General features: G+C 40.2%; 1 protein-coding gene across 4 annotated transcripts in view; it reads left to right on the forward strand.

Moving 5' to 3' along the window:
* Positions 1 to 13,120: 13,120 nt before the first annotated feature.
* arhgef2a (Rho/Rac guanine nucleotide exchange factor 2a) overlaps positions 13,121 to 26,526 on the forward strand; it is a 91,885-nt gene continuing 78,479 nt past the window's right edge. For all 4 annotated transcript variants that reach the window (XR_015779397.1, XM_042506972.2, XM_042506973.2 and 1 more), the window contains exon 1: positions 13,121 to 13,336. Coding sequence is in view for 3 of the 4 variants with exons in the window: in XM_042506972.2 (XP_042362906.1) it covers positions 13,274 to 13,336 (63 nt within the window). In the remaining variant the exon portion in view is untranslated. The remainder of the gene's footprint in view (positions 13,337 to 26,526) is intronic.

A 26,526-nucleotide genomic window follows, 5' to 3' on the forward strand; every position in this document is an offset into this window, starting at 1 on the left:
TACTCTCCTCAGTTTCTCCTAATGGGTATGTTGGACAAAAATTCACCTCTGCTTTCTTTGCCTTTTTCACACCAAAGGCTGCTCTGCACCTTCCCGCAGGTTTGTTTTTTAAAGAGTTCACGGTCACCTCTGGGCAGCCAAGTTTTCTTAGGTGTGTGCAGTAGTTTGACAGTTTGTATTTTAAACTGGTCTTCCATCCACCATGTCCACTAGAGGATCCTTTCTTGGGCACATGGAAGACAGCCGGCCAAGAGGACCGTGAGTTTGTAGACTCATTCGATGAAAGCACATCTGTATCCACGGATCCACTTGACAGGGAAGAAGAGTCATTTAAAGAGGAAGGACTGAATGCTTGGGGGTCTCTGACTGGACTGAGAGCAGTAGACCTCTCATCATACTGCTGCAGAGTGGCTGGCCTTGACATATCAACAACTTTCAGAGTGCCTTTGTCTTCTAACTCTGAAACTGAGGTTAGATTAAGGAAGTCATTTCCAAATAAGGAGTCCATAAATTGAAGTGTAAAATTGCCCTGAAGTCCACACTGTTTCTTCACTTCAACAATCAGGTCATCCACAGATGCAGGGGGTCCATTAGGGAGTGTCAACCTCTGAGCACGGCCATCAGTCAAGATGATCTTAAGGATCATAGGAGTCCCCATCTTCAAAAACTGTTTAATCTGCACAAACAAAAGAAAGATTAGATGTCAGACATCCATACATTTTATATTTCAAATTCAGTGGTAAAGGCCTAGTGTAAGGCATATAGATTTAATGACTTCAAAGTCAAAAGTCAAAGTTGATGTTGAAAATAAGACCTCATGAAAATCAAGTTTAGAGTTGAATTAGGATCTCATGAATTCCAATTTAAGACTTTTTTTATATTAAACTGAGAGATGTTTCTGTTGAATTTAAGACCTTATGAATTGAATTAAGAGTTTTTAATGAATTGACTCAAGTTGATAATGAAATTAACACCTCAAGAAATTCAACTTAAGGAGTTTTTAATAAAATGTTGATCCCCATAATTCAAGTAATTCTTACCTACTCTATATGTGTCTTGAGATGACCTTGGTTAAGATTTGACATTATAAATAAAAGTGAACTGAAACTGAACTGATTTGAGCCAGGTTATGTGAAATTCTAGACCTTGTAAATTAAATTTTAAGACTTTTTAAGGACTTTAAAAGCCAAATAAATTCAGGATTTATAATTCAAACTTTCAAGACTTGAAAGGAACTTCTGATGAAATTTAATTATGAATTTGAAAGTTAGGACAAGTATTGCATTATAAATACCATTACACAAATATAAATAAATGGAGTGAAAAACTAAATAAAGTAGACAGCAGCAAATATCCACAATTCCCCATATGTTAACATACCTTTTATTACAATATGCCTTTTCAACGTCACCATATGGACCAATCTTGTAGTCAGCCAGTGGATAGGTATCACGGAGTTCACTGAGTGCCACAAGACTGAATGTTCTTGTGGGAGCTGGGCTGAGTTCAAAGGCTCTATAATGCTCACTGTACCAACCACACAGCTCTTTGACGATGAAGAATATGCTCTCATGTACAATACAGATTTGGTCAACTTCACTAAATTCTGGCAGTCCACCTACTGCTCTGTGGGCCAGTATCATTCCTTTCTTATAGGTTATGCCCTTGGTTGTAACACACTCTGTCAGGTGAACCTGAGTTGTGTCAGAAAACTTCTGCCTGATGGCTTGTGCCATCTCTTCTTTGAGTAAGTCTACTGGTAGAGTGGATATAGCTGAAACCTCTAGGTCAGACTTGCTTAGAGACAGGGAACTCAAATGATAAGCGATCATCATCTGATGATTAGAGGCTAATGTGAGGGGCACATTCTTGAAGCAGCTTGTATGTCTGATAACCTGCTTAAAAAAACTATGCTTAGCCTCAAAACGCATTGTCCACTGTCTGACAAGTGGACCAAACAGCCTTATCATTTGGGGGTAGTGCTCCAGATAATGGTGTTTTGGTAACAGTCTGACGTCAGGGAACAACTCTTTGAATCTATGTCTATGCTCTATGATTTTGCTTTCTAAGAAAGCAAGCGAGTCATCACTAAGGACAGGGGCTACAACAAGCTCTGTGATGTCCTTCAGATCCATAAGGAGAAGCCATGCAGGCTCATCTTCAGGTACATGTGATCCAATCAAAAAAGGCAAGAATCGGAGTAAGCTCCAGTTTTCATGAGCGTTTCCCCCCACCGTTTTTCTACTGGAGAAACTTTTTGGCACAATGTGAGGTTTGTTTGTCCTGTCAACCCACTTATAGGGAAACTTCAGAATGGCATTATTCAGGTCATCTAAGGTGAAAAGCTTTTTGGATATAAGCTCTTTAAAGCAATGAGCTAACTCTACTGGGATTACACCCTCAAAAATATCATGAGCGATATCAGGTGGATAGCCAAAGATGACATGAAATTGGGACAAATTTTTAGTGAAGATACAGTCCCTTTTCACCCCACAACAAGCTGTACCTGTATCCTGAGCTTTTTTTACATTAATCTCATGAAGCTCCTTGGTTCTCAAACTGAAAGCACCTGATGCAACAGAATGTTCCTGAATATCACTGCTCTTTCCTGTGCAAAATCTGCAATAGTACTCGGCTGAAAAATTCTCCAGAAATCCTGCAATGCTATGTGCTCCCAGGTTGTCCGCCACAACGCTAAATACAGTGCCTTCAACTGACTCACCTAACAGTGGGACATAAACACCTTGCTCCTCCAGTATTTTTAGGTTTTGGAGAAGAGGTTCAAAGACTTGATCATAACTATAGGTTTTAACATCTTCGCTTTTGCACAGAATTGACAAGTAAATAGATGATAGCGAGGAATGAGATCCTGGAGGCAAGTTAGCCAATACCCAATAAACAGCACAAAGCTTATGTTTTTTGCGTGAGGTGCCAAGGGGATTACATGTTTCAAAGTCATCCACATAAAGATTTAGGAATATGCTTGGCTTTTTTCCAGAGAGTAAACCATTTTCCTTAAACAAGGAACCATCTCTTGAGGACTTGTAATGATATGACACTCCAGAATGTGTGTCCCCTTGACTTTGATGGCCTTTGACAACTCGATCAAATATTTCCCTTCTACTTAAGACCTGTTGTAAGGACTTCAGGACTTCGGGACATACTGAAAACTGCGTTTGTTTTTAGCATCAAGAATGTATTCAACTGGCTCGACAACACCAAAGTTCTCCTTGTAATACTGCTTGCGCAGATATGTGGTGCTGAGAGGGCCACCCTTTTATATAGACCTTTGTACAGGATTACCCGAGCAAATTGCATTAACAGTTTTGTTACACCACTCAGACGACAACGACGAGGTGTAGGAATAGTTCACTATTTATTCTTCACCAGCAGCACAGAAAACATGCAAGTCACGAGCACCGGGCACACACCTTCGACCAAACGGGGCTCCGTCTAACAACTGAAAACAAACTCTGCTTATTCTTCTACTTCACTAGTAGTCATTCACCACTTACTATTTAACTCTGCCCCCTGCTGGCGAAAGTAATTATAGCTCAAATAATAGGGAATGCACTATACAAAAAAATATTTTTTCCCAAGTGCTACAGTTTCATTAATCAGAAGTTCGTCTACAGGGAAGTTTCTTCTCCGAGTAAAGATGCCACTCACAATGTCAGAAGATAATGTAACAGGTGCGGAGCAAATTAAATGATGGAGTTCCGCTAAAAACTCATCAATAGCTGTGCTAGGCACATGGACCAAGTGCTCCAACTTCAGCAAAGACACTGCAAAACTTTGCTCTATGATCTTCTGTAAGTCCTCAGTATGAGACTGACTATTTGAAGGAATGTTAGTGTCTGACTGCTCAACACTAACCTGACAAATTTCCTCTGGTTCATCAAAAGATGATATCCTGGTTAAAACTACTCCAGGTTTAAAATCAGCTAATGTGTGATGGCAGTGTTTTCGGTTTTTGTGGGATTTAAAAGTACAATAAATGTTTGTTTTAAAGTCACAGCCTAGAAACATACAATTGACTGTCTCATTTCTCTTTAAATGTGCATTTATGTGCGCAAAATAATCCCTTTCTGACGCTAAATCACTACAAGCACAAAGGTGTCAACTAAATATTGCTTTCTCTTTACATGCAACTCCTGTAGAGTGGATTTTGCTTTGATGGACAATTAGTGCATTCCACGTCTTAAAGGTGCATGGACAGTGCAGATATGTACATGGAAAGCGAGAACTACGTCTAAAATGTGGATGCTTTAATTTGTAATGATGCAAAAGCTTAGACCTACTAGACACAGTTTCTGTGCACCCCTTACAACTCATTCACATTCACACCACCTAACCTGTAACACAGATTAGGAATGTCATTAGTCTCATGACTGAATCTCCAATTTGCAAAATCGATATTAACAAAATATCAGCTGCACAATCATAAGTCAAAACCCATGATGTAAAAATGCTTTAATTTCAAATTGACAGGTCTTACATACAAGGTCTTACAGTTTTCTGCTGATGAGGTCTTGTTTAAAAAGACTATTTTGAGGATCAAAATAATCAATTATTTTGGGAACTGTATATGTAAAAGGTAAAAAAAAAAAAAAAAAGCTAATCAAGGGCATTCACATTAACACAAAGGAAATTTGACAGCACTTACACTATGAAGCCTTTAAGAGTGTATTTGAGTGTATCTTGTGCAAACAGGATGACAGACCTGTAAAAGAAAAATGATTTAAGATCAGCTGGCTGAACTTAGTGGACTACTTAATTAATAATAACTAGATCTCACAAATATAACAAGACAAAAAATATGTTAAAGACAGTAACTTTTAAGTATTTTCTGTAATAAGATGCAGTACTGGACACAATGCAAATTATCATCAAGTTTATACCTTTAAGAATACTGCTTCATCCATTTGAAACTTTGTGGCTTTATAGAAGTATGAAAGTGAGAGGAGATGATAAGGAAACGGGCATTAACATCATCAACATCTGCATTGGGTTTCCCATTAAATGTATTTTTCAAAACACGGCGACCCCCACATTTTTATTTTCCCTGCTATAGTTTCACGTTGTCATCACCTGCTTAATAACCCGCCTGCGACATGAGCACGCGGCTTACACACAAGACAACTGGTGGACCAACTCATTCTCTCACCCTAATCACTCTCTAGCACGTATAATGGCCGCAGGCCGCTGAAGCAGCAGTAAAAACGTCAGGAAACCCTACAAGAGGGAAGAGGGAACGTTAGCTGTTAGCATGAGCTTAGCTTAGCTTAGATGCGCGCACATGCACACAAACTCTCTCTCTCTTTGTTACCAACACTTGCACATGCACACTGTCTGCGAGCTACCTGTTAGAGGGTTGGAGAAATCCCCACAAAAGGCTAAATTACCCCTGTAATAGCTAGCGACTGTTAGCATTGCAGTTAGCTGGGTAGCTAAAAAGCTAAATAAATATACATAAAGGACGAGGCAGACTGATGTAGTTGTCACATAGTGTAAGAAAATAAGCACTGAAAATGACGCCAACTTTAACACAAGCATGAATGAACAGTAATGAACTTACTTATTCAGTAATTCAGTCTCCGCTGGTGGCCTCCTGTAGCTGTAGAGGTAGTGCACTCCTGAATTTGCCGCGGTCAAGGACACAACGGCAACCCTGCCCCCACCCCTCTTCTTCCTGTAAGTTTTCAAAGTTGCATTAGCTCCACCTTCTGCTGTGGATGCCCAACAATAGTCATTTTATTTCCGGTGGTGAACAAACATGATTCAATTGATTTTACATTTTTAATTCAGTCACTTTCAGTTAATGCAAAAGAAACTACTAAATTTGACATTTCTTAAAAAACAAATGAAGGCTATGTGATCAAATCATGTTCACAGCACGAATGCGATTTAAATGTGTTGCATATATTAACTTCATTTTTGTAAATTCAAAGACACACCATTTCCATTTTTTTCAGTGTAACTATGGACTGGTCCAGGCAGCCTGAGCCAGCCCTAATTATAAGCTTTATCAAAGAGGATGGTCTTAAGTCTACCCTTAAAAGTTGAAACGGTGTCTGCCTCCCTGACCGAAACTGGAAGATGGTTCCATAGGAGAGGAGCATGGTAGCTGAAGGCTCTGGTTCCTATCCTACTTTTGGAAACTTTGGGAACCACAAGTAACCCTGCATTTTCAGAGCGCAGTGATCTTGACGGTTGGTAAGGAACTATGAGCTGTGACAGATAGGATGGAGCCTGACCATTTAGAGCTTTGTAAGTAAGGAGGAGGATTTTAAATTCAATCCTGGATTTCACAGGGAGCCAGTGCAGAGAAGCTAAAACAGGAGAAATATGATCCCTTTTCTTGCTTCCCGTTAAAACACGAGCAGCATTGTTCTGCACCAGTTGGAGAGACCTAAGAGATTTGTTGGGGCAACCAAATAATAGGGAATTACAGTAATCCAGCCTAGAGGTGACAAATGCATGTACTAATTTTTCAGCATCTGTTTGGGAAAGGATATGTCTAATTTTTGTGATGTTACGCAAGTGAAAGAAAGCTGTCCTTGAAGTTTGTTTTATATGGGAGGCAAAGGATAAATCCTGATCAAATAAAACTCTGAGGTTCCTTACAGTTGTGCTAGAGGCCAAGGTAATGCCATCTAGAGAAATTACATTGTTGGAAAAGGAGCTTCTGAGGTGTTTTGGGCCAAGAACAATAACTTCGGTTTTATCTGAATTCAACATCAGGAAATTATGGCTCATCCAGGCTTTTACATCCTTAAGACATATTTGAAGTCTAGATAGCTGATCAGTTTCATCTCGTTTCATAGATAGATATAATTGCGTATCATCAGCATAACAATGGAAATTTATAGTGTTTTCTAATTATGTTGCCTAGAGGAAGCATATATAAAGTGAAAAGGACTGGTCCAAGCACCAAACCTTGTGGCACTCCAAAGCAGACCTTTGTATGTACGGAGGGTTGATCATTGACGTGAACAAATTGGGAACGATCTGATAAGTATGACTTAAACCAGGTTAGTGACGTTCCTTTAAGGCCAATTAAGTTTTCAAGTCTTTCCAGTAAGATTTGATGGTCAATGGTGTCAAATGCGGCACTGAGATCTAATAGGATTAAAACGGAGACCAGACCCGTGTCAGAAGAGATAAATAAGTCGTTATTAATTTTTACTAGTGCCGTCTCTGTACTATGATGAACTCTGAAGCCTGACTGAAAGTCCTTGAATAAACTGTTGTCTTGGAGAAAGTCACAGAGCTGATGAGCAACCACTCTCTCAAGGATTTTAGAAATAAAGGGGAGATTAGATATCGGTCTATAGTTAGCTAAAATCTCAGGATTGAGAGTGGGCTTCTTTAGAAGAGGTTTAATGACAGCTACTTTAAAAGACTGAGGTACATGGCCTGTTAATAAAGACTTGATTGATTATATTTAATAAAAAGTTGTCTAATAAGGGCAAAACCTCCTTAAGGAGCTTAGTTGGGATGGGGTCTAGCAGGCATGTTGATGGCTCAGATGCAGAAATCAAAGTATAGAGTTGATGAAGGTCAATAGGGGAGAAATGGTCCAGATAAATTTCAGGCCTTGCTGCCACATCCAGGCTATCTGAGTCCGGGGTCAGGTCAGTTGAGGGCAAGAGGTGATGGATTTTATCTCAAATAGTTACAATTCTATTATTAAAGAAATTCATAAAGTCGTCACTGCTTAGGGCCGAAGGAATACAAGGCTCTATGGAGCTGTGACTCTGAGTCAGCCTGGCTACAGTGTTGAAAAGAAACCTGGGATTGTTTTTGTTTTCCTCAATTAATGAAGAATAATAGTTTGCCCTGGCATGGCGGAGGGCCTTCTTATACACTTTAAGACTGTCCAGCCAGACTGATGCGCGATGTTTGTTTCAATTTGCGAATCTGGAGGTTAAACCATGGAGCTAATTTTCTTTGTTTCATTATTTTCTTCTTGAAGGGTGCAACAGTGTCGAGAGCTGATCGCAGTGAGCCAGTAGCATTATCGATGAGACAGTCAATTTGAGAATGACTTAAGTTAGTAGTAGTGTTCTCAGTCGCTGTAAGACATGGTAATGATGTCAAAGCAGAAGAAATTAGTTTCTTAAATTTAGCCACTGCTGAATCAGATAGACATCTAGAATAGTAGCTCTTACTGAGAGGCTTGTAGTCGAGTAATAAAAAATTGAAAGTTATTAAATAATGGTCTGACAGAGCAGGAATCTCAGGAAAGACTAATAAATCTGCAATATCGATGCTGTATGCAAGGACTAGATCGAGGGTGTGATTGTAGCGGTGGGTGGGTTTATGTACACACTGACTGAAGCCTATTGAATCCAAAAGCGTGGAGAAAGCAGAACTAAGGCTATCACTATTAACATCCATGTTAAATCCCCTACGATAATAATTTTGTCTGATTTTAGCACCAAACTTGATATAAGCTCAGAGAATTCAGATAGAAATTCAGAGAATGGGCCAGGGGCACGGTACACTATGACAAATAGAATTGGCTGTAGTGTTTTCCAGGATGGGTGAGAAAGACTAAGGAAAAGGCTTTCAAATGAATTATAGTTTAGCTTAGCCTTAGTGTGAATTGCTAAGCTTGAATCAAAAATAGCAGCGACTTCCCCCTCCTCGGCCAGTGTCCCGCGCAACGTGACTATTTATATGACCAGGAGGAGTGGATTCATTCAGGCTAACGTACTCTTCAGGACAAAGCCAGGTCTCAGTAAGGCATAATAAATCAATATGATTATCCAATATTAAATCAGTGACTAAATGAGCCTTGGTTGATAAGGATCTAACGTTCAAGAGTCCGCATTTAATTCTCCTGTTATGATGCTGTTTGACAGGAGATGAGTTCATTTTTATGAGATTTTCTTGTACAACTCCCCTTTTGTTTATTTTAACTTTAAACAAATGAAGTGGTCGGGGGACAGACACTGTTTTTATAACATTTAGATTATGGGTGTGTGACTGTGCTAGAGGAAGCTCAGAGAAGCGTGTAAGACTGCGACTCTGAAACCTGGTCCCAACTCTGGTTTGTCATGGCTTTGGGCCTCTAATAAAATCAGTCAGATTCTTAGAGAGTAGAGCGGCTCCATCCAAAGTGGGATGGATGCCGTCCCTCCGGATTAGACCAGGTTTCCCCCAAAAGGAGTGTCAATTATTAACGAAGCCCACATCATTTGCTGGACACCACGACAACCAGCAGTTGAGTGCTGACATGCGGCTAAACATGTCATCACTGGTCACATTGGGTAGGGGTCCAGAGAAGATTACGGTGTCCGACATCGTCTTGGCGTACTCACACACCGACTCTATGTTAATTTTAGTGACCTCCAATTGACGTAACTGGGTGTCATTGCCGTCAACGTGAATAACAATCTTACTGTATTTACATTTAGCCTTAGCCAGCAGCTTCAGAGCCACGCTTCCAGATCGCTAAGCCTCGCCTCCAGCGCAGCAAATAAACTACACTTGTTACAGGTACCACTAATACTGAAGGAGGCAGAGGAGTAACTACACATCTGACACACTGAGCAGGAGAGAGCAGAAGAGGGAGAGGAGCAGGGAGAAGCCATCGCTAACCAGAGCTAATGCTAATGAAGCTAAACAGCTAACAGTGAGAGAGCGGTTGTGAATACACAGGAAAAACCGCTGAGAGGAGGAGACAGCTGTGAGTGATTAAGTAAAACTTATGTGAGTTTTCAGTCACAGACAGATAAAAGCAGTCAAAGTAAGGAACAAGTTTAGAAGATTAGCTGAGAATCGCTCATAGGAGCTACCAGAGGCACAGACAAGATGCATCACCGGAAGTGATGTAACACGTTTACCTGCAGTACGTCAGCACATCGTCGCTGTCAATTCAACCAGCTATTTAGCGTCCACTAACTCTAAGCCATGACGTTTTTGTCGTATATACTTTTTGTTGAAATAGTTTGAAATGGTTATATTACAAACAGTAAAGCCATGTTTTTCACCAGTCAAATTCTGGCATCTGGATCTCTACAAATTGGCAGCATTTTTTGGTCCAGCCTATTGTCTATCAGTAGGCTGGACCAATCAGAATCTGTTACTAGAGCGGCCCCACCCCTCTATTCACCCCTTTACTTTCATTTACTTTGTGTTTCTCTGCGGTTCTCAGTATCTCCTGCGAGGAGAAGCAGAGTGTGTGTGAGTCAGACGAATGTCGTGATAGTGGAAAAATGGAAAAACAAAAACGAAAGAAAGAGGGTGTGGAAGTTGCGTGTAAAAGAACCTTAAGAATCTCAATGCAGGATGCTGCTAAATGTACCAAGATAACAGACAAGTTTGCTGGAGGGGCTGCTGTAGCCTCAACATCTACTGCAACTGCAATGCTCCAGCAACAGGTGGAAAGTGAAGAGGCTGTTGACAGCAATGGCCAGGGAGAGGAGCAGGCAGAAGAGGAGACAGACAGAGGAAGAGGCAAGGGGGCAGAGTATGTTTACTTTAGATGGGGTTGCCACCCGTACCATATAATACGGGATCGTCCCATAATTAAAAGTAAAATGTGCTGTCCTTTACTGAGTCAATATGGGATGCAATTTGTCACGTATTTCTGCACACAACCTACTGTTACTCATAAATTATGTTTTCAAATATGCTTGGAAAGACATAAGAATGATAAAACCTAGAGTTTCACGCAACATAGCTGAGAAGTATTAAATCAGAAGTTGCAAGAGAGACTGAAACTGAGTGAAAGGCCTGTCACCCAGCCGCATTGTTGCCATGGTTACGGAGACTCAAATGCCCGGTTAAAAAAACAAAACAAACAAAAGCAAATGCACGACCATTACACATGGCAGTGGCACCCATACCACCAATTCATCACATTTATACTATCTTCAATGTGATACCTCGGCTATCATTATAAAACATCAGACAGATCACTGACAATTAAACATAGCTCTCACAAATTGGTGCACAATTCAGCATAAAATCAAAGGGAAATAATGGATCAAATGTAAGCTAAATTCAAAATAATAACATTCATCACATGTAGGCTAAATGATTATTTAGGTTAGCGTAACTAAGTTTATTTCTGCATATAGCCTATCCTGTCTTTCTTCTTCCAGATATATCACATAGTATATTTTGACAGTCTACAATCTGATTGAACTACTTACTCTCATTTACTGTGTATTTCCTTTACAATCATGTTTAGAGTAGTTTTAAGGTAGCATATGGTTCTTTTCTCCTTGTTACTTGACTTTAAGACTTTTTTTAGGTTTTGGAGAGCTGAGATTAAGACTGCAGCTACTGCTGAGATCTTCTCTTCAGGAGAAAGATCTCAGCAGTAGCAGCAAGGTTGTAGGTGCTCAAGACCTGTAACCTTCTTCTGAGGAGGTTTGGGAGCAAGAGCCAAACAGGGAAAGGGTGTGGCAAGTCCTCCAGACCTACAACCTTCCTCACCGGTGATCTGAATAGAAGAGCAAAATAGATTAGCAGAAGCTTCTCTCTTGGCTAGAGGGTCACAGTGATGAACCACTCACGTTCGGAGATGGGTCCATGGGAAGTGACTTACACTATAGTGTGAAAGGTAAGGCATCTTGGGGGCTAACGGTACACGGCTGTTCCATTTGTTCCAGAAAACAGATTCTCATTCAGTGGGCTAAAAGGATATATGACATTTGATAGCAATAAACTTAATAAAAACAAATAACTAGCAGCAATGGCTGTCAAAAGTTTGAAATAGTAACAAAATCAGTATAAGAGATGAAAAAAGTTGATTAAAATCACCAGCTAAAATGAAAATTATATGTAGTTGTCCGGGCATGTTGCTGCTGGTGGCATCATACAATTGCAGTGCATCTTTTGAATTTGCATCGGAGTCTTGTGTCCTGTCGGCTCTGAACAAGGTCTGCCCATTCAGTGCAATAGCTTGTTCCAGACTGTTAGAGGTTAACCATGTCTCTTTGAAGATGAGCGCAGAGCAGTCTCTGATTTCCCATTGTTGAGTTATTCTCAGTCGCTTCACATCTACTCCACTCTCCTTCAAATGGACATTAGCCAGAAGATGGCTTGGTAGAGGAACAGTTCTTGGTCCAAGTCGGGTCAGCCTCGCCCTAATGCTAGCTCTCCTCCTTCTCTTTGTCCGGTGCTTTCAGTTTCGTTTCTCCCCTCTGGTCTGACTGGCCGGATGGCATATACCTTGGTAGGGATCCTCTTGCTGCCTGCTGCATTCAGTCCAACCCCACATAACTTTTCCCGATGTTGATAAGCACTTCTCTATTGTAGAGAAGTCCCACTACAGCAGAAGGGGTCATGTAGTAGGAAAAAAAAAGAAATATATAGCACCAAAGTAGCAAGGATTTGAGGAGCCACTCGCTGCTGCATCTGCATGTGCTGCCGTGATCATAACCACATTCCTAATATAAATAGCCACTCTGCCAACTCATTTAACTCTATCCACTCTAAAAATGCTGTAAGCAGAAAGATTAACGTCCGAGTCAGAAACATTATTATTTAACCAGGACACTAAAATTACAACAGTGTCTAGGCCTGTGTTACTGATCCAAATTCTAAAGAGATCTATCCTTGGTTAAAATCTCCTGGCATTTATGTGAACAATCCCCAGACCATTACAGGCTTTAAAGTTCAGAGCAAGGGTTAGACCATCACTACCCTGCTCAACAGACAAGACTGCACCTGGGGCACCTGGTGGCTCAGTAGAGATATAGTGCCCCATATACAGAGGTTGTATTTATGTTTCATGTCAGTGCTGATGTAGTGTTTTTTTTGGGTGAGGGAATCATGGCTCAATAGGCAGGAGAAAGGGCCAGAGGTAAAGAAAGCCTCTCGGTACAATTACATTATCTATAAACAACTGACCATGCATGCTGAAAACACTATTATTACACTATTACACCATTATTTCAGTGATTTGGAGCATGTATAAGCTAACTAAGCAATGGATAGTTTTTCAGACCTCTAGAACCTCAAGGAAGGGTGGTCCCCACAGGTGATGATTGAAAGATTGGTCCCCATTCCACATGGAAACTAGTATGTGTGTGTGTGTGTGTGTGTGTGTGTGTGTGTGTGTGTGAGGGGGCGGTGATGATTCAGAAGTCAGATTTCTCACAGGAACAGCCACTTCACTAGAAGCAGAAGCACATTGCAGTTGGCCAGTGAGGAGAGATTTTCCAGTTCATTGTCTTTGGTAGAGATCTGAGGGATCCACAGAGAAGCGTGTTCACTTAAACATTAGATATTTTATTGTCTGACTGGCATAATGTCCAGAGTTGCCAATCTGTCAAAGCTGCGACAAGAGAGGACGAGGGAAATCAACCTGCGGGTGAGTTCGCATTATGTTCCTCATTGAATGTAACACTAAAGACAGTTGACCTCAGGAAATGGCATCTGGCTGTTCATGTTCGAACAACTACACATTTTTAACAGCCAAAACAAGAGAAAGACAAAGATATGGTTGATGTCGTACCATCTCGATTTTTCTCTTCCTGTCTCTTTTGTTACTTCCCCTTTTTTTCCATATCACTGTGTCATTGCCTGTTTCTGCTCTCTCGGCTATAAAACATATCCTCAGTTTGACACAGGACCTCATTTTTACATCAGGAAACCAGGCCTCTCAAGCCATGGGCCCTAATAGAACTACATTGGTTACACATTAATGTAGGTGGTGGTGTATGTATGTTTGCTTGTACACAGTGTGCTTTCTCACTGGATATTTGACTATAGCAACTGTTGCCATAGAAATGTCAGTGGGTGTGGGTGTGATATTACTGCTCTCTTTGAGAATACTGTGGGCTTTAAAAAATGTGTAAAACTAAATATATTTTCAAAAGTACTCCAGGCTTGATTTTCTAAAGCACTAGTCTTACAGTCACAGATGTTAGATATCCTAATTTGGAAGTTGTGCAAATGTGATGGTAACACAAAATAAGTTGATAATAATAACTTCAATAGTGTCCAGAAATGTCATGTCAGATATTTCTCATCAGTTGTGTTCCACACTTAAAGGTGAGACAGACTCATGAAGCTCAGCTGGAAAAGCTTTGTGATACAGTGCCCAAATGGACAACTGTTTGCAGCATTACACTTGCCCAAACACAGAGTTTACTTGCCCTGGGCAAGTAGATATTGCCTTGAAAGCATACACTGTTTATGTTGAGACAATTTAACAGCACAGTGTACTGCTCTTTCTCTTGTTAAAAGGCAATCCACCTCACCCGGCAGCAGGGCTGGACTTGGACAAAAAAACAAACCAACCAATACTCTATGTTTGTGTTCCCCTAATGAATGTATTTTACTGTTATCCCAAATCCAACTCTTGGTACTGTCGTGAAGTTTATCAATGTTTACAGATCAGAAGGGGCTATTACATGTATATATATATATATATATACATATATATATATAGGGTTGCCATTTTCAGGGTGCAAAAATAAGGGACACCTTGCGGCCCCATGCCAGAGGGACACAAATGAACAGACAATTCATTTCTTGCATTCTGATGAATTCTTATGCACTAATTTTTTTTATGCATACATTTTAAAGTCCTGCTACCTTAAAACTACTCTAAACATGAATGTAAAGGAAACACAAAGTAAATGAGAGTAAATAGTTGCACCAGTTAGAAAAAATGATCAGATTGTCTATCAAAAATATACTGTTATATTTGGAAGAAGCAAGACAGGATAGGCTATATATGCAGGAGTAAATTTTGTTAGACTAACCTAAATAATGATTTAGCCTACGTGTGATTAATGTCACAAATTATTCACTTTGTACAACATTAAGCAGACAGCTAATATGATTCCAAAACATTTATTCAGGAAGATGATACGCAAACAAAACACACCATATATATTAAGTACTAATATATACAAATATATACAAGTGTGGATGTGTAAGTGTGTGTGTGTATGTGTGTGTGTGAGAGAGAGAGAGAGAGAGAGAGGAAGAAAGAGATGGTGTGTGTTGGTGTGGGAATGACCACACCAAGAGGCAGAAGTTAACTGACAACAGACGCTACAACAAGATGCCAGAATGAAGATGCTGGATCAAAGATGGCCGCCAGAGCAGGGAAGGCCCTAGCTGACCATGTGGTTGGTCAGACAAGGAACAAAAAAAGTAAGGGCAGGAACTTTAAGTTCTTGCCAGTCCTGCTGTCCTAACAAAGAAAGCAGTTCAATTCTATCTCAGTTCAGTTCTCCTTGTGGCTTGAGAAGTTAGCTTTGGCTTTCTGACTTATGTAAAGTCTCTTCAGGCTTGGAGAGTAGAGCTGAGACAAGGCTGCAGCTCCTGCTGTGAGCTTAGGTGTGGAAGGGGGAAGGGCAGAGCAGGTCCTCCAGACCCGTTACCTTCTTGGAGGAAGTATGGAGTCAGAAGATTAGCTGAAGCGTCTCGTCTTGGCTTGGTGACATCCTTGGGGTAACTGTGGTGAACCAATCATGTTTCAGATGGGTCTATGAGAGAATCCAACACTTAGGTGTCAGAACATGAGGCGCTCTGGCAAGTTGAGTTCAAATGGCTGTTCTTTGTTTGAGGAACAAAGAAGACAACAGTAGACATTTTGAAGACAGAACTCACACGACAAGTGACACGTTTTTTTTGTTTGATTTTTTTTACAGCGGCCTTTGACTGCTGCACCTACCACTACTGCCCTGTTTAGTGCCAGGAAAAACCCTGATATCATTTTTGTGGTCTTGTCAGCTCCTTTGCTTTTGCAAATTTGCTCTGTGTGCCCCTTTTTTTCCCACATTTTTTGCAATCCAGGTCCTTACTCAAGGTACAATGTACAAGGTAGATACAGGATCATCTGATCAACTTCAGAATTGGTGTGTCCATTATCAATCCCTTGGTGATGAAAATTATCATAGGTTTGGACAAAACTTTTATGGTTTTCTTGTTACGTGGTGTACAATTTTGATGTCTCACCATAAAACAGGAAATTGTAACTTTGGTTTACATTGTCCAATCTACATGAAACTTCATAGGTTTTTATAAGGGTCCCGCCCTGAACACATCCGTATGACAATTTTCACAAGTCGTAAAAACGCCACCTACTGGCAACATGTTCTATAAATAATGTGCACCAAGGATATGGAAATTGTGTCCCTTCCACTGCCACCTAGTGGCCGCTGGAAATATTATGCCATGTGAAATATCTCATTCCAGGGTCAAAAGTCTCTGCATGCATTATCTAACTTTCATAGACACAAACAACTGTCTCAGTCGGAGTCCTGCAAGGAAACCCAACATGCGAGGGGATGCGAGGGCCGTTTCTTCACTGCTTGCAGCTTTAATTAGGGCCCGAGCACTGAATGGTGCGACCCTATTGAAATTGCTAGAATTATTAGGGCCTGAGCACAAAACGGTGTGAGGACCCTATTAAAATCCAAGGAATTATTAGGGCCCCAGCACCAAACAGGTGCGAGGACCCTATTGAAATGCAAAAATGTATGTGGGCCTGAGCACCAAACGGTGCGTGGATCCTATTGAAATTCTCCGAATTATTACTAAGGACTGAGCACCGAACAGGTGCGAGGACCATATTGAACTCTAAGGAATTCTTCTTCCAAACGGGTGCAAGGATCCTATTGAAATCTAAGGAATACTTCTTCTTCTTTTTCTTCGTCTTCTTCCTATAAATGCATTGCCTTTTGGGGGGCTATATCATACTCAAAAACTCATAAAACTTAGCAGCTTTATCAGGTCTGGTGAAAAATTTGATACGTTAAGGGTCTCAGGTGCAAATTTTTTAAAAAATGGCTCAGGAGCACCCCCTATTACATTTGTGTGGAACAGCCCCCACCTCTGCTGTCAACTACATTAACCAAAATTGGTAGGCACATGTAGCGCCCCAAAATGAACAAAAAAGGCTGTTGGACCCATTTGACGAACCCAACAGGAGTTTGGCCATTTTGATTTGAAGTTGCAATTTTGCTGTGTTTCTGGCCATTTTCAGGGGTCATAATTTTTTGATCTTCTCCTAAAGATTTCATCCGATTGACTTCAAAATTGAAACATCCTCTCAGAAGGCCTGGGACATCAAAAGTTATTTAATTCGTGAGTTTTTGACAAACCGTGTGGGCATTACTGGGCCAAACATTTCCATGTCTTGCCATGAACCAAGAAGTAGTTTATAACTCTGAGGGACATAATTAAATGTTCACCACATTTACAAGATAACATTACCATTTCTTATAGCGCCTCTTATTGGTGACAGGAAATGACATGAAAATTACATGTGCTCTTCTTTGATTTATTTCTCCTACAGATTTCACTCAATTGACTTCAAATGTGGTCAATGACACCTTAAGACGTGTGATTTAAAAGAATTAGTTTTCGTCACACTATGTGGGTCTTTCCAACTTTGATGTTTTGTCATGAAACAGGAAGTTGTTGTATCTCGGCCAAACATCATCTGATCTGCCTAAAAATTCTCATGCTTGATAAGAGTCCCAGCCTGGACATGTCTGCATGGCTCAATTGAGTAATCATCAAAGGGCCACGTACTGGAGACAGGGAGTTTTCTGTTTTATATTTTGACGTGCACCTCCTTACAGGTTGACCATATTCAACTCAAACTTGGTAAGAGAAGTGTTGAGACCTTGACAATGCCTGCTTGTGATTTCAGAGCTTTTTCATGAACATTGTTGCCATGGCAACATGGTATTCGCCGCCAAACAGGAAATTGTTGTAACATCACTTTGAATCAACCGATTGGTGTACTCAAGGTGCAGCCCTGAACACATCAACATGTCAAACATGATAATCACAGTGCCACCAACTGGAAAAAGGATGTAAGCCTCTTTACACAACTATACTATGATTTACATGACATTTACATGGTTTGATGTGCAAATTATGTAGACCAAGATGACTTACATTTTGTGTGGTCTCCAGCTCCACCTGGTAGCCACAGGGAGTATTACCCCACATGAAATATCTAACTGAAGGATTGAAACTCTCACTGACCACATTCAGCTCAAGCATGGTTAAAAAAAAGCTGCTCAAAGACCTCCATGATGCCTCCTTGTGAAGATCATATGTTTTTAATGAATGCCGTTGCTGTGGCAATGCAGTATTCATCACCAAGCAGGAAGCTGCTCTAACTTCAGTTTGCATTAACCAATTAGCCCCAGATTTTTAGACAGGTGCGATCAGATTGCAACCCTGAACACATCAACATGTTAGTTAACCATAATACTCAGTGCAACACCTAGTGGCAACAGGAAGTATACCTTACAACACAATTATCGTTTGATTTACATGGAATTCACATGCTTTGGTCTACAAATGATGTAGAGCTGGATGACTTAGATTTTGTGGTAGACAGTGCTCAAAGTGTAATACTACACTGTGTGAAATATCTCACTTAGTGGTCCAAACTCTGCATGCATTTTTCAACTTTCACTAAAATTAAAAAGATCATGGGACATCAAAAGTTATTCAATTTGTGATTTTTTTTCATACTATGTGGGCATGGCTTGGTTTCCAACTTTGATGTGTCGCCATGAAACAGGAATTTGTTGTAACTCAGCCAAACATTATCCGATCTGCCCAAAACTTCTCATGCTTGATAAGAGTCCCGGCCTCAATATATCTGCATGACTCTATTGAGTTATCATGACAGGGCCACCTACTGGAGACAGTGAGTTATATGTTTTATATTTTGATGTGTACCTCATACAGGTTGACCATATTCAGCTCAAACTTGGTGAGAAAAGCTTTGAGGCCTTGATGGTGCCTCCTTGCTATGTTAAAGGTTTTTCAAACCTCGAACATCCTTACTATGGCAACATGGTCTTTGCTGCCAAACAGGAAGTTGTTGTAACTTCACTTTGCATCAACTGATCAATTAAGATAATCAAAGCGCCACCAACTGGCAAAATGGAGTTAGCCCCTTGACACAGCTACAACACAGCTTTGATTTACATGACATTTATATGATTTGGTCTACAAATGATGTAGACCAAGATGACATGCATTGTGTGGTCCCCAGCACTACCGAGTGGCCACAGGAAGTATTACCCCATATGTTATATCGAACTGAAGAATTGAAACTCTCTGCCTGCTTGTTCCAACTTTCATTGGAATGAAAGGTCATGGGACTTAAAGTTAAAGTTACTTAAAGTTATTCAATTTCTGACATTGTCCAGACATTGTCCAATCTTCCCCAAATTTCTCATGCTAGACGAGTGCAGAGTTGAACACATCTGCATGGCTCACTTGACTTATCGGCATACCGCCACCTACTGGAAACAGGAATTTAATTGATTTATATTTTTAGTTGCATCCCCTCACAGGTTGACCACATTCAACTCAAACTTGGTAAAAAAAGCTGCTGTAAGACCTTCGTGATGCCTCCTTGTGAAGATCATATGTTTTCAATGAATGCCATTGCAGTATTCGCCACCAAACAGGAAGCTTCTGTAACTTCAGTTTGCAATAATTGATTGGCCCCAAATTTTACAGGTGTGAACAGATTGCGGCCCTGAACACATCAACATGTGATACTCAATGCACCACCTACTGACAACAGGAAGTATGCTGTGTAACAATATCATAATTTGATTTACATGCAATTTACATGGTTTGGTCTAAACATGATGTAGACCAGGATGACTTAGAATTTCTGTTATCTCCAGCGCCACCTAGTGGTTTTAGAAAATACTACACCGTGTGAAATGTCTCACTCAATGGTCCAGACTTTCTGCATGCATTTTCTGACTTTCACTACAATTAAAGATTGGAGCAGTTGGAGTCACGCCAGTTACCCCCGTTCATCGCTGCTTGCTGCTTCAAGTTTGACCCAGGCACTGAATGGTGCGAGGACCCTCTTGGAACTGAAGGAATTCTTATCATTATTGATATTATTATTTTTCTCTCAAATTAATTGCCTTTTTGAGGGCTTTTAACATATTCAAAAAGTCATGAAACTTTGCAGACTTATCAAGTCTGGTGAAAAATTTGATATTTTAATGGTCTCGTGAGTGGGTGGGAGGAAATGTATCAGTGGTGCCCCATACTGATTTTCAATGAAGCAGCCCCCGCAGCATGTATTACCAAGAGCTGTGAAACTTTGGAGGGCTGTGCAACACCCCATTACCTACAAAAAAGTCTCTTGAGGGCCTAATGTAAAACCAACAGGAAGTCGGCCATTTTGATTTGAGTTTTGGTGAATGTTTGGCCATTTTCATGGGTCGTAATTTTTCAGATTTGTCCTACAGTTTTCATTTGTCCTCCATCCATTTCAGATTGACTTTAAATTTTATGGCTACCTTCATAAGACCTGTGACACTGAAAGGTATTGGAGTTTTCACCAAACTGTGTGACCCTTATGAGGTATCTAATTTGCATGTTCTACCAGGAAGTAAACAGGAAGTGGTATGTAACTCTGCTGTGAATGGTCCAATCTGCCCCAAACTTCATATGTTTGATAGGAGTCAGGGCCCGAGCACTAGGGTGTGAAGAACGTATTGAAATGCAAAGGACTATTATTATTACAACAAATGAATTGTTTTTCGAGGGCTTTAACATATTCAGAAAGTCATGAAAATGTGCAGTTATCAGGACTGGTGAAAAATTTGATATTTTATGGGTTACCTGTACGGGCTTAAAAAATTTGCCTCAAGACACCACCTAACAGATTTCAGCAAAGGAGCACTTGAGATCCATTTCACGTAGACATACGTCTACGTGAAATATATGTATGGGGCGTCACAAGACAAACAAAAAGTCAGTTGGAGCCATATTCTAAACCCAACAGGAAGGCTGCCATTTTACATTGAAAAGTAAGTGATTTTTCACGGCTTATTTCTGATTTTTTCTGAGTGAACTTCTCCTACAGTTTTCGCCAGATTGACCTCAAAATTTCTAAATCCTATCTTTAGGTGGGGGCAACCCTCGTTTGCGACCCGAGTTTGCGAGTTTTCGTGTAACGATGTGGACATTATGAGGCCAAGAAGTTACATGTTTTGCCACCAAACAGGAAGTAGTTCTTAACTGTGCCACCTATTGGCGCATGAAAGACAAAGTTTTACACTAAAAGGTCCAGCTCCTAGTAGGTTGACTTGATTGAAACCAGGTTATTAAAAGATATATTTAAGATGTATCATGCCTTTTTTGGACCCTGTGTGGAAATTAGTTGGTTTTTTGTTGCTTAGAAAATCAGGATTGTTTCATTTGTCCTCCATCCATTTCATCTAATAAAATTAGATAGTGCAAGGGTGATGTTTGTGATTTTACTGCCCACAACATCACTGGTTCCCATTTACAGAGCATCAAAGACATCAGCCACCCCAGCCACAGCCTGTTCACCCTGCTACCATCTGGAAAAGGATGCATCTGGAAATATCCACTGCTGAACCACCAGACTACAGAGCAGCTTTTTTTCCCAGGCTGTGAGATTCCTCAACTCCTCCTTAAACGCCAAAAGATTTAGCAGTTTTTATTTTAAACTTTAAATTAATTTCTTCTTAAACCACATTTAAGAAAAATGACAAAATAAATTTACCCTGTACCTTCTTCTACCTTTGTGGAATTTCCATCAGGCTGTCAGAGATGCAGCTATTGTTATTTGATTGGTCTAACTGAGACGCCAATTTAATTCTTGGTGTCTTGTTTTTCCCGTAAAATTTGGAGATCATTGAATCTAGAGATATGAACCAGGTGAGGGGGTGAAGCACTGTCATTTTAACAGTTGCTATTCTGCCCAAAAGAGATAGTGGTAGGTTCATCCAATGACAGAGGTCATTGTTTTGAGTAGTGGGGTGAAGTAATACCTAAATATGTGGTGTGACTTGTGCATAATTGGATAGGAGGTGTTTGGGCTTCCACATCCCAGCTGATACTATGTTATGAAAGAATGGAAGATTTGTTCCCGTTAGTGGAATATTTGAAAATATTGGATTATAATTGAATAAGTTTAATTATTGCTGGTAGTGATGAGTGAGGGTTTGTAGAAACAGCCATATATCATCTGCATAAAGATGGATCTTATGGTGTATATTTGGTGTCTGGATTCCTCTTATGTAGATGTTCTGATGTATGGCTGCTATTAAAGGTTTCTGTGAAACTGGTGAATAGAGAGGGAGAGAGTGGGCATCCTTGCGTAGTCCCCTGTGCAATGTGAAGCTTTGTAAAGTTTGTCCATTGGTGATGACAGTGGCTGGAGGAGTGGTGTACAGAATTTTGATCCATCTGACAATATGATTTCCCAGTTTGTAGTGTGTGAAAAGTAAATTTTCAGTTTACTCTATCAAAAGCTTTTTCTGCATCTAAAGTGGCTATGATAGTACCTGCCTATTGTAATTATGAATAGTGCATTAGATTAAATAGTCTGTGTGTGTTACTGGATACCTGTCTGCCTTTGATAAAACTGGTCTGATCTGGATGAATTAAAGATGCAGGGACTTTTTCTAATCTGTGAGCCAGTGCTTTGGCGATGATTTTAATCCACATTGATGAGAGAAATTGGACAGTAATTTGAAGGCGAGGTTGGGTCTTTGTTATGTTTTGGGAGATGTGAAATTGTTGCTGTGTTCATGTCTGCTGGAAATTTTGACATATGTTTTATTACAGGTATCAATTTGTTAAAGAGCGGAGCTAGGATAGACCAGACATGTTTATAAAACTGTAGGGAAGCCATCAGGTCCTGGTGCTTTATTAGTGGGCATAAGATTGAGAGCTGTAGAAACTTCATTCTGTAATACTGGTGTCAAGTCTGTCGATGTGATCTTTATTAAACTGTGGTAGGTCAATGCTGTTGAAAATGTCGTCTTGGCTGGGGTCCTTTTCTGATAAATATAGATTGGAATAAAAACTCCTGAAAATGTTATTTATCTCCTCAGGTGAGTTTGTGGGCTTCCCTGCTGAGTCTTTAATGATAGAGATTGTTGTTTGTTCTTTTTGTTTAATTTGATTTGCCAGATATTTGCCAGATTTATTGTAATGGTGGAAAATTTCCTGTCGAAGTCTATGTATCAGAAATTGAGTTTTCTTATTTCCAATTTCATTTAGTTGGTGTTTATATTTTCTTAGATCATTCTGGGTTTCCTCTGTTGGGTTACTTGCATTAATATTTTCGAGTACTTGATTTTTTGTTCTAGTTCAGCTTCTTGTTGCTTTTCCCTCCTTTTTTGTGAAGGGAGAATGAAATTATTTTACCTCTTAATACTGCCTTTCCTGTTTCCTATAAGAGAGTTAATGATGGAGGTTATGACTTAAGAGAATAATTTATTTCTAGGAATGATTCCCATTCTCTCTTAATATAACTGTCAATGTAACGGTCTTTAAGCAAGGATGTATTGAAACGCCATCTGATGATGGATTTATGAGGACTGGCTCGATTTCATGTAATTGTTACTGAGACATTGTCACTTATGATGATGGGGAGAATCTTTGAGTCTGAAATCTGAGAAAAATCAAATTTCTGGTGAGGAAGAAGTCAATACATGAATATAAGCAGTGAACCAGTGAAAAAAAGGGTATTCTCTAGTGGTCTGATGCTGCAATTGCCAATTGTCAAAGACCAAGATCACCCATGAACTGTTTTATCGTTTCTGTTGATTGCCAGTTACGCTTACTGCTTGAGTTGTTTGTTCTTTCCACTTTCCACTAACAACTATGTTTCAGGGGCAATTGGAAATGTTTGTGATGGAGGAGAACAGGTTGTGAAAAAAAGATGGGTCATCAGTGTTTGGACCATAAATATTACAGGTTGTTATTGGGCTATTGTTAATTGATATGTTTATAATGATAAAATGTCTTTCGGGATTTGTGATGGTGTTATAGACACATGAAACTCTTTTGTTTATTAAAATGCATACACCTCTGTTTTTGTGCTCTAATTGGCTGATCATAAGTGACTAAACTGTGCTGAACTTAATTTATCATCATCTTATTCTGCAAGGTGTGTTTCTTGTAGTAAACATATATCTGCTTGAAGATGTGTTAAGTGATTCAATACTTTAGTTCTCCTATTTTGCAATGATTGGTCGGCTGATGTTTTTTGTTCCCATATGGTGCATGCAGTGGAATGTGATGTTGTTGAAAACTAAATTGTCCCTCATGCTGTGCGCTTCTGAATCCAGAACTGTTTCTTTCATAGCTTTATTTTTGGTGATAAGAGAGGTGATCTGGGTGGTAATGGTTTTGATAGAGTGTTGTAATGATTTGTTTTCCTTGGTGAGTGTTTGCATTTGCTTCTGACTGAACTCCAGGCTCTGGTGTAGTGACAGAAACTCCTTGTGCACTACCTCGGTGAGTTTGTTTCTGATGGATATGAACAGATCACTTACCTCTGTCCAGCATGGTAGTTTCATAGATGTGGTGTTGAATCTGGGCTGGAGATTATATCTTTATGGAGTCTTTTGGAGGTTGGAGTGAATTTGACGCCTTTGCTCTTGTCTGTTTTACCTTGGTTCATGATGATGAGTCTATTAAAACACTCGTCAATTTATTCTTTCAGATGAACTAGTTTGCTTGGTATTGTATTCTGGTTTTGAGAGTGGTGGAAAGGAGACGGAAAAAGAAAAGGAAGTGGCAGAGAAAAGTTTTATCCAGGGTGAAAAGTTTTTTCGGTCTGCAGTTTAGCAGCTGGAGGCTGTCATCTTGGATCTTGCACCATCTTGTGAGAGTTGCATTCACAGAGGTGTCATGCTCATGCTCCCACTCTACTCATGCTGCTCATACTCATACTCCCTATAAGTCTTCCTTAAATCCAAGTAAATCTCTGTCTGCTGTTGCTACTGGAATGGCTTTGAAATGGGCAGTTTCTAATTTCCTCAGGAAATCCAGGTGTTGAAAAGCCTTTTTGATGATGCCTGAGGTGTTATTACACTAGGTCAGGGGTAGGCAACCTGAGGCTCTAGAGCCACATGCGACTCTTTAGCCCCTCTCAAGTGGCTCCTGTGTCTCTGACTAAAAATTATATGGAAATGAATTGCGATTATTTTTTAAAAGTTTTCATTCAATTTTTCAATTGTAAAAATATGTAGCCTGTACACAGGATATGAAAATGTATTTCATTAACTAAAAAATGCATCATATTTCTGTGGCCTTGGAGCCTTTTCTGCTAAATTTTGCCAAATTTAAAAAATGGTGGGCGGTCCTGGATCAAAAAAGCCTGACTAGCTATGGATTCCAAATCCAAGATAGGAGAAGTCTCAGAAGAAAATGGAGAAGTTATTGGTGCATAGAGATAATAATAACAGTGCATGGATAGATCTTTTAATTTTTACCACCAACACTGCAAAGTTAATGTAACAAAAAAATAAGAAATAGTGGTCAAACATATTGATGAATGCTCATGTAGACCCATTAATAATATTGATAGGCTAGTTTGACTATATGTGTTGTGTCACTTGAGGCTCCAGACATTTTTTTTTTTGTTTTGGGCCAGAAATGGCTCTTTTGATAGTAAAGGTTGCCGACCCCTGCACTAGGTGAAGGTGGCGGCAGTGCCAGTCTTACAGAAATCGACAATCATCTCTGTTTGGTCTTGTTCATGTTGAGCATGCGGTTGTTTTCCTTGCACCACATTCCGAGTTCATCCACCTCCAGCCTATACGCTGTCTTGTTGCTGTTGGTGATAAGTCCCACCAATGCTGTGTCATCTGCGGACTTCACTATGTGGTTGTTTTGATAGTGAGCTCTGCAGTCAGCAGTGTGTAGAGCAGCAGGCTGAGGATGCAGCCTTGGGGGAAGCCAATATTGAAGATGATAGATAAGGATGTGGTGTTGTTGACTCAAACATACTGTGGCCTGTTAGTCAGAGAGTCCAAAATTCAATTGCAGAGAGATGGGGCTATTCCAAGTATAACAGTTCACCAGTGTTTGTGGGACGATTCTGTTGAAGGTGGAACTAAAATACAGAAAGAGCAGCCTCACATAGGAGTTCTTGGTTTCCAGATGTGTGAGGGCCTGATGGATCATAGCAGATATGGCATTATATATAATCATTATTGGGGTGAGTGTAACTGAGCAGTAATCACTGAAGCAGGACTCTGTTGTGGTCTTTGGCACAGGGATGATGGTAGATATCTTGAGACACATTGGAAAGATAGCCTGGGACAGGGGGGTATTAAATATGTCTTTCAGAACCTCTGAGAGCTGGTATGCACAGTCACTCAGGATCCTATGCAGGATTCTGTCAGTGGATCCCATACAGTGTCAGATGGGTGCACAGGGCAGTGTGCATCCCTTTTGTTGTAGTCTGTGATGCTTATGATGCCTCTACACATGCTCCAGGGGTCATTTGACAAGAAATACCCCTGTATTTTTAGGATGTAGTTGGAGTTTGCGCTCTTTATTCCCACCAACAGGCTCCTTTGGACTTCCCTGAGTGCTGATGCGTCTCCAGCCCTGAATGCATTCCCGCACTTTCAGTAGGGAATGAACCAACAAACCACTGCATTCAACCAGGGTTTCAGGTTGGGGTGGCTGGTGATGGTTCCAGTGGTTGCCACATCCTCCACGCACTTGTTGAAATAACCCAGCACAGATACTATGTATTCC

The sequence above is a fragment of the Plectropomus leopardus genome, chromosome 17 (genome assembly GCF_026936395.1).
Source record: "Plectropomus leopardus strain MGB_pleo_1.0 chromosome 17, ASM2693639v1, whole genome shotgun sequence".
NCBI classification, from domain to species: domain Eukaryota; kingdom Metazoa; phylum Chordata; class Actinopteri; order Perciformes; family Serranidae; genus Plectropomus; species Plectropomus leopardus.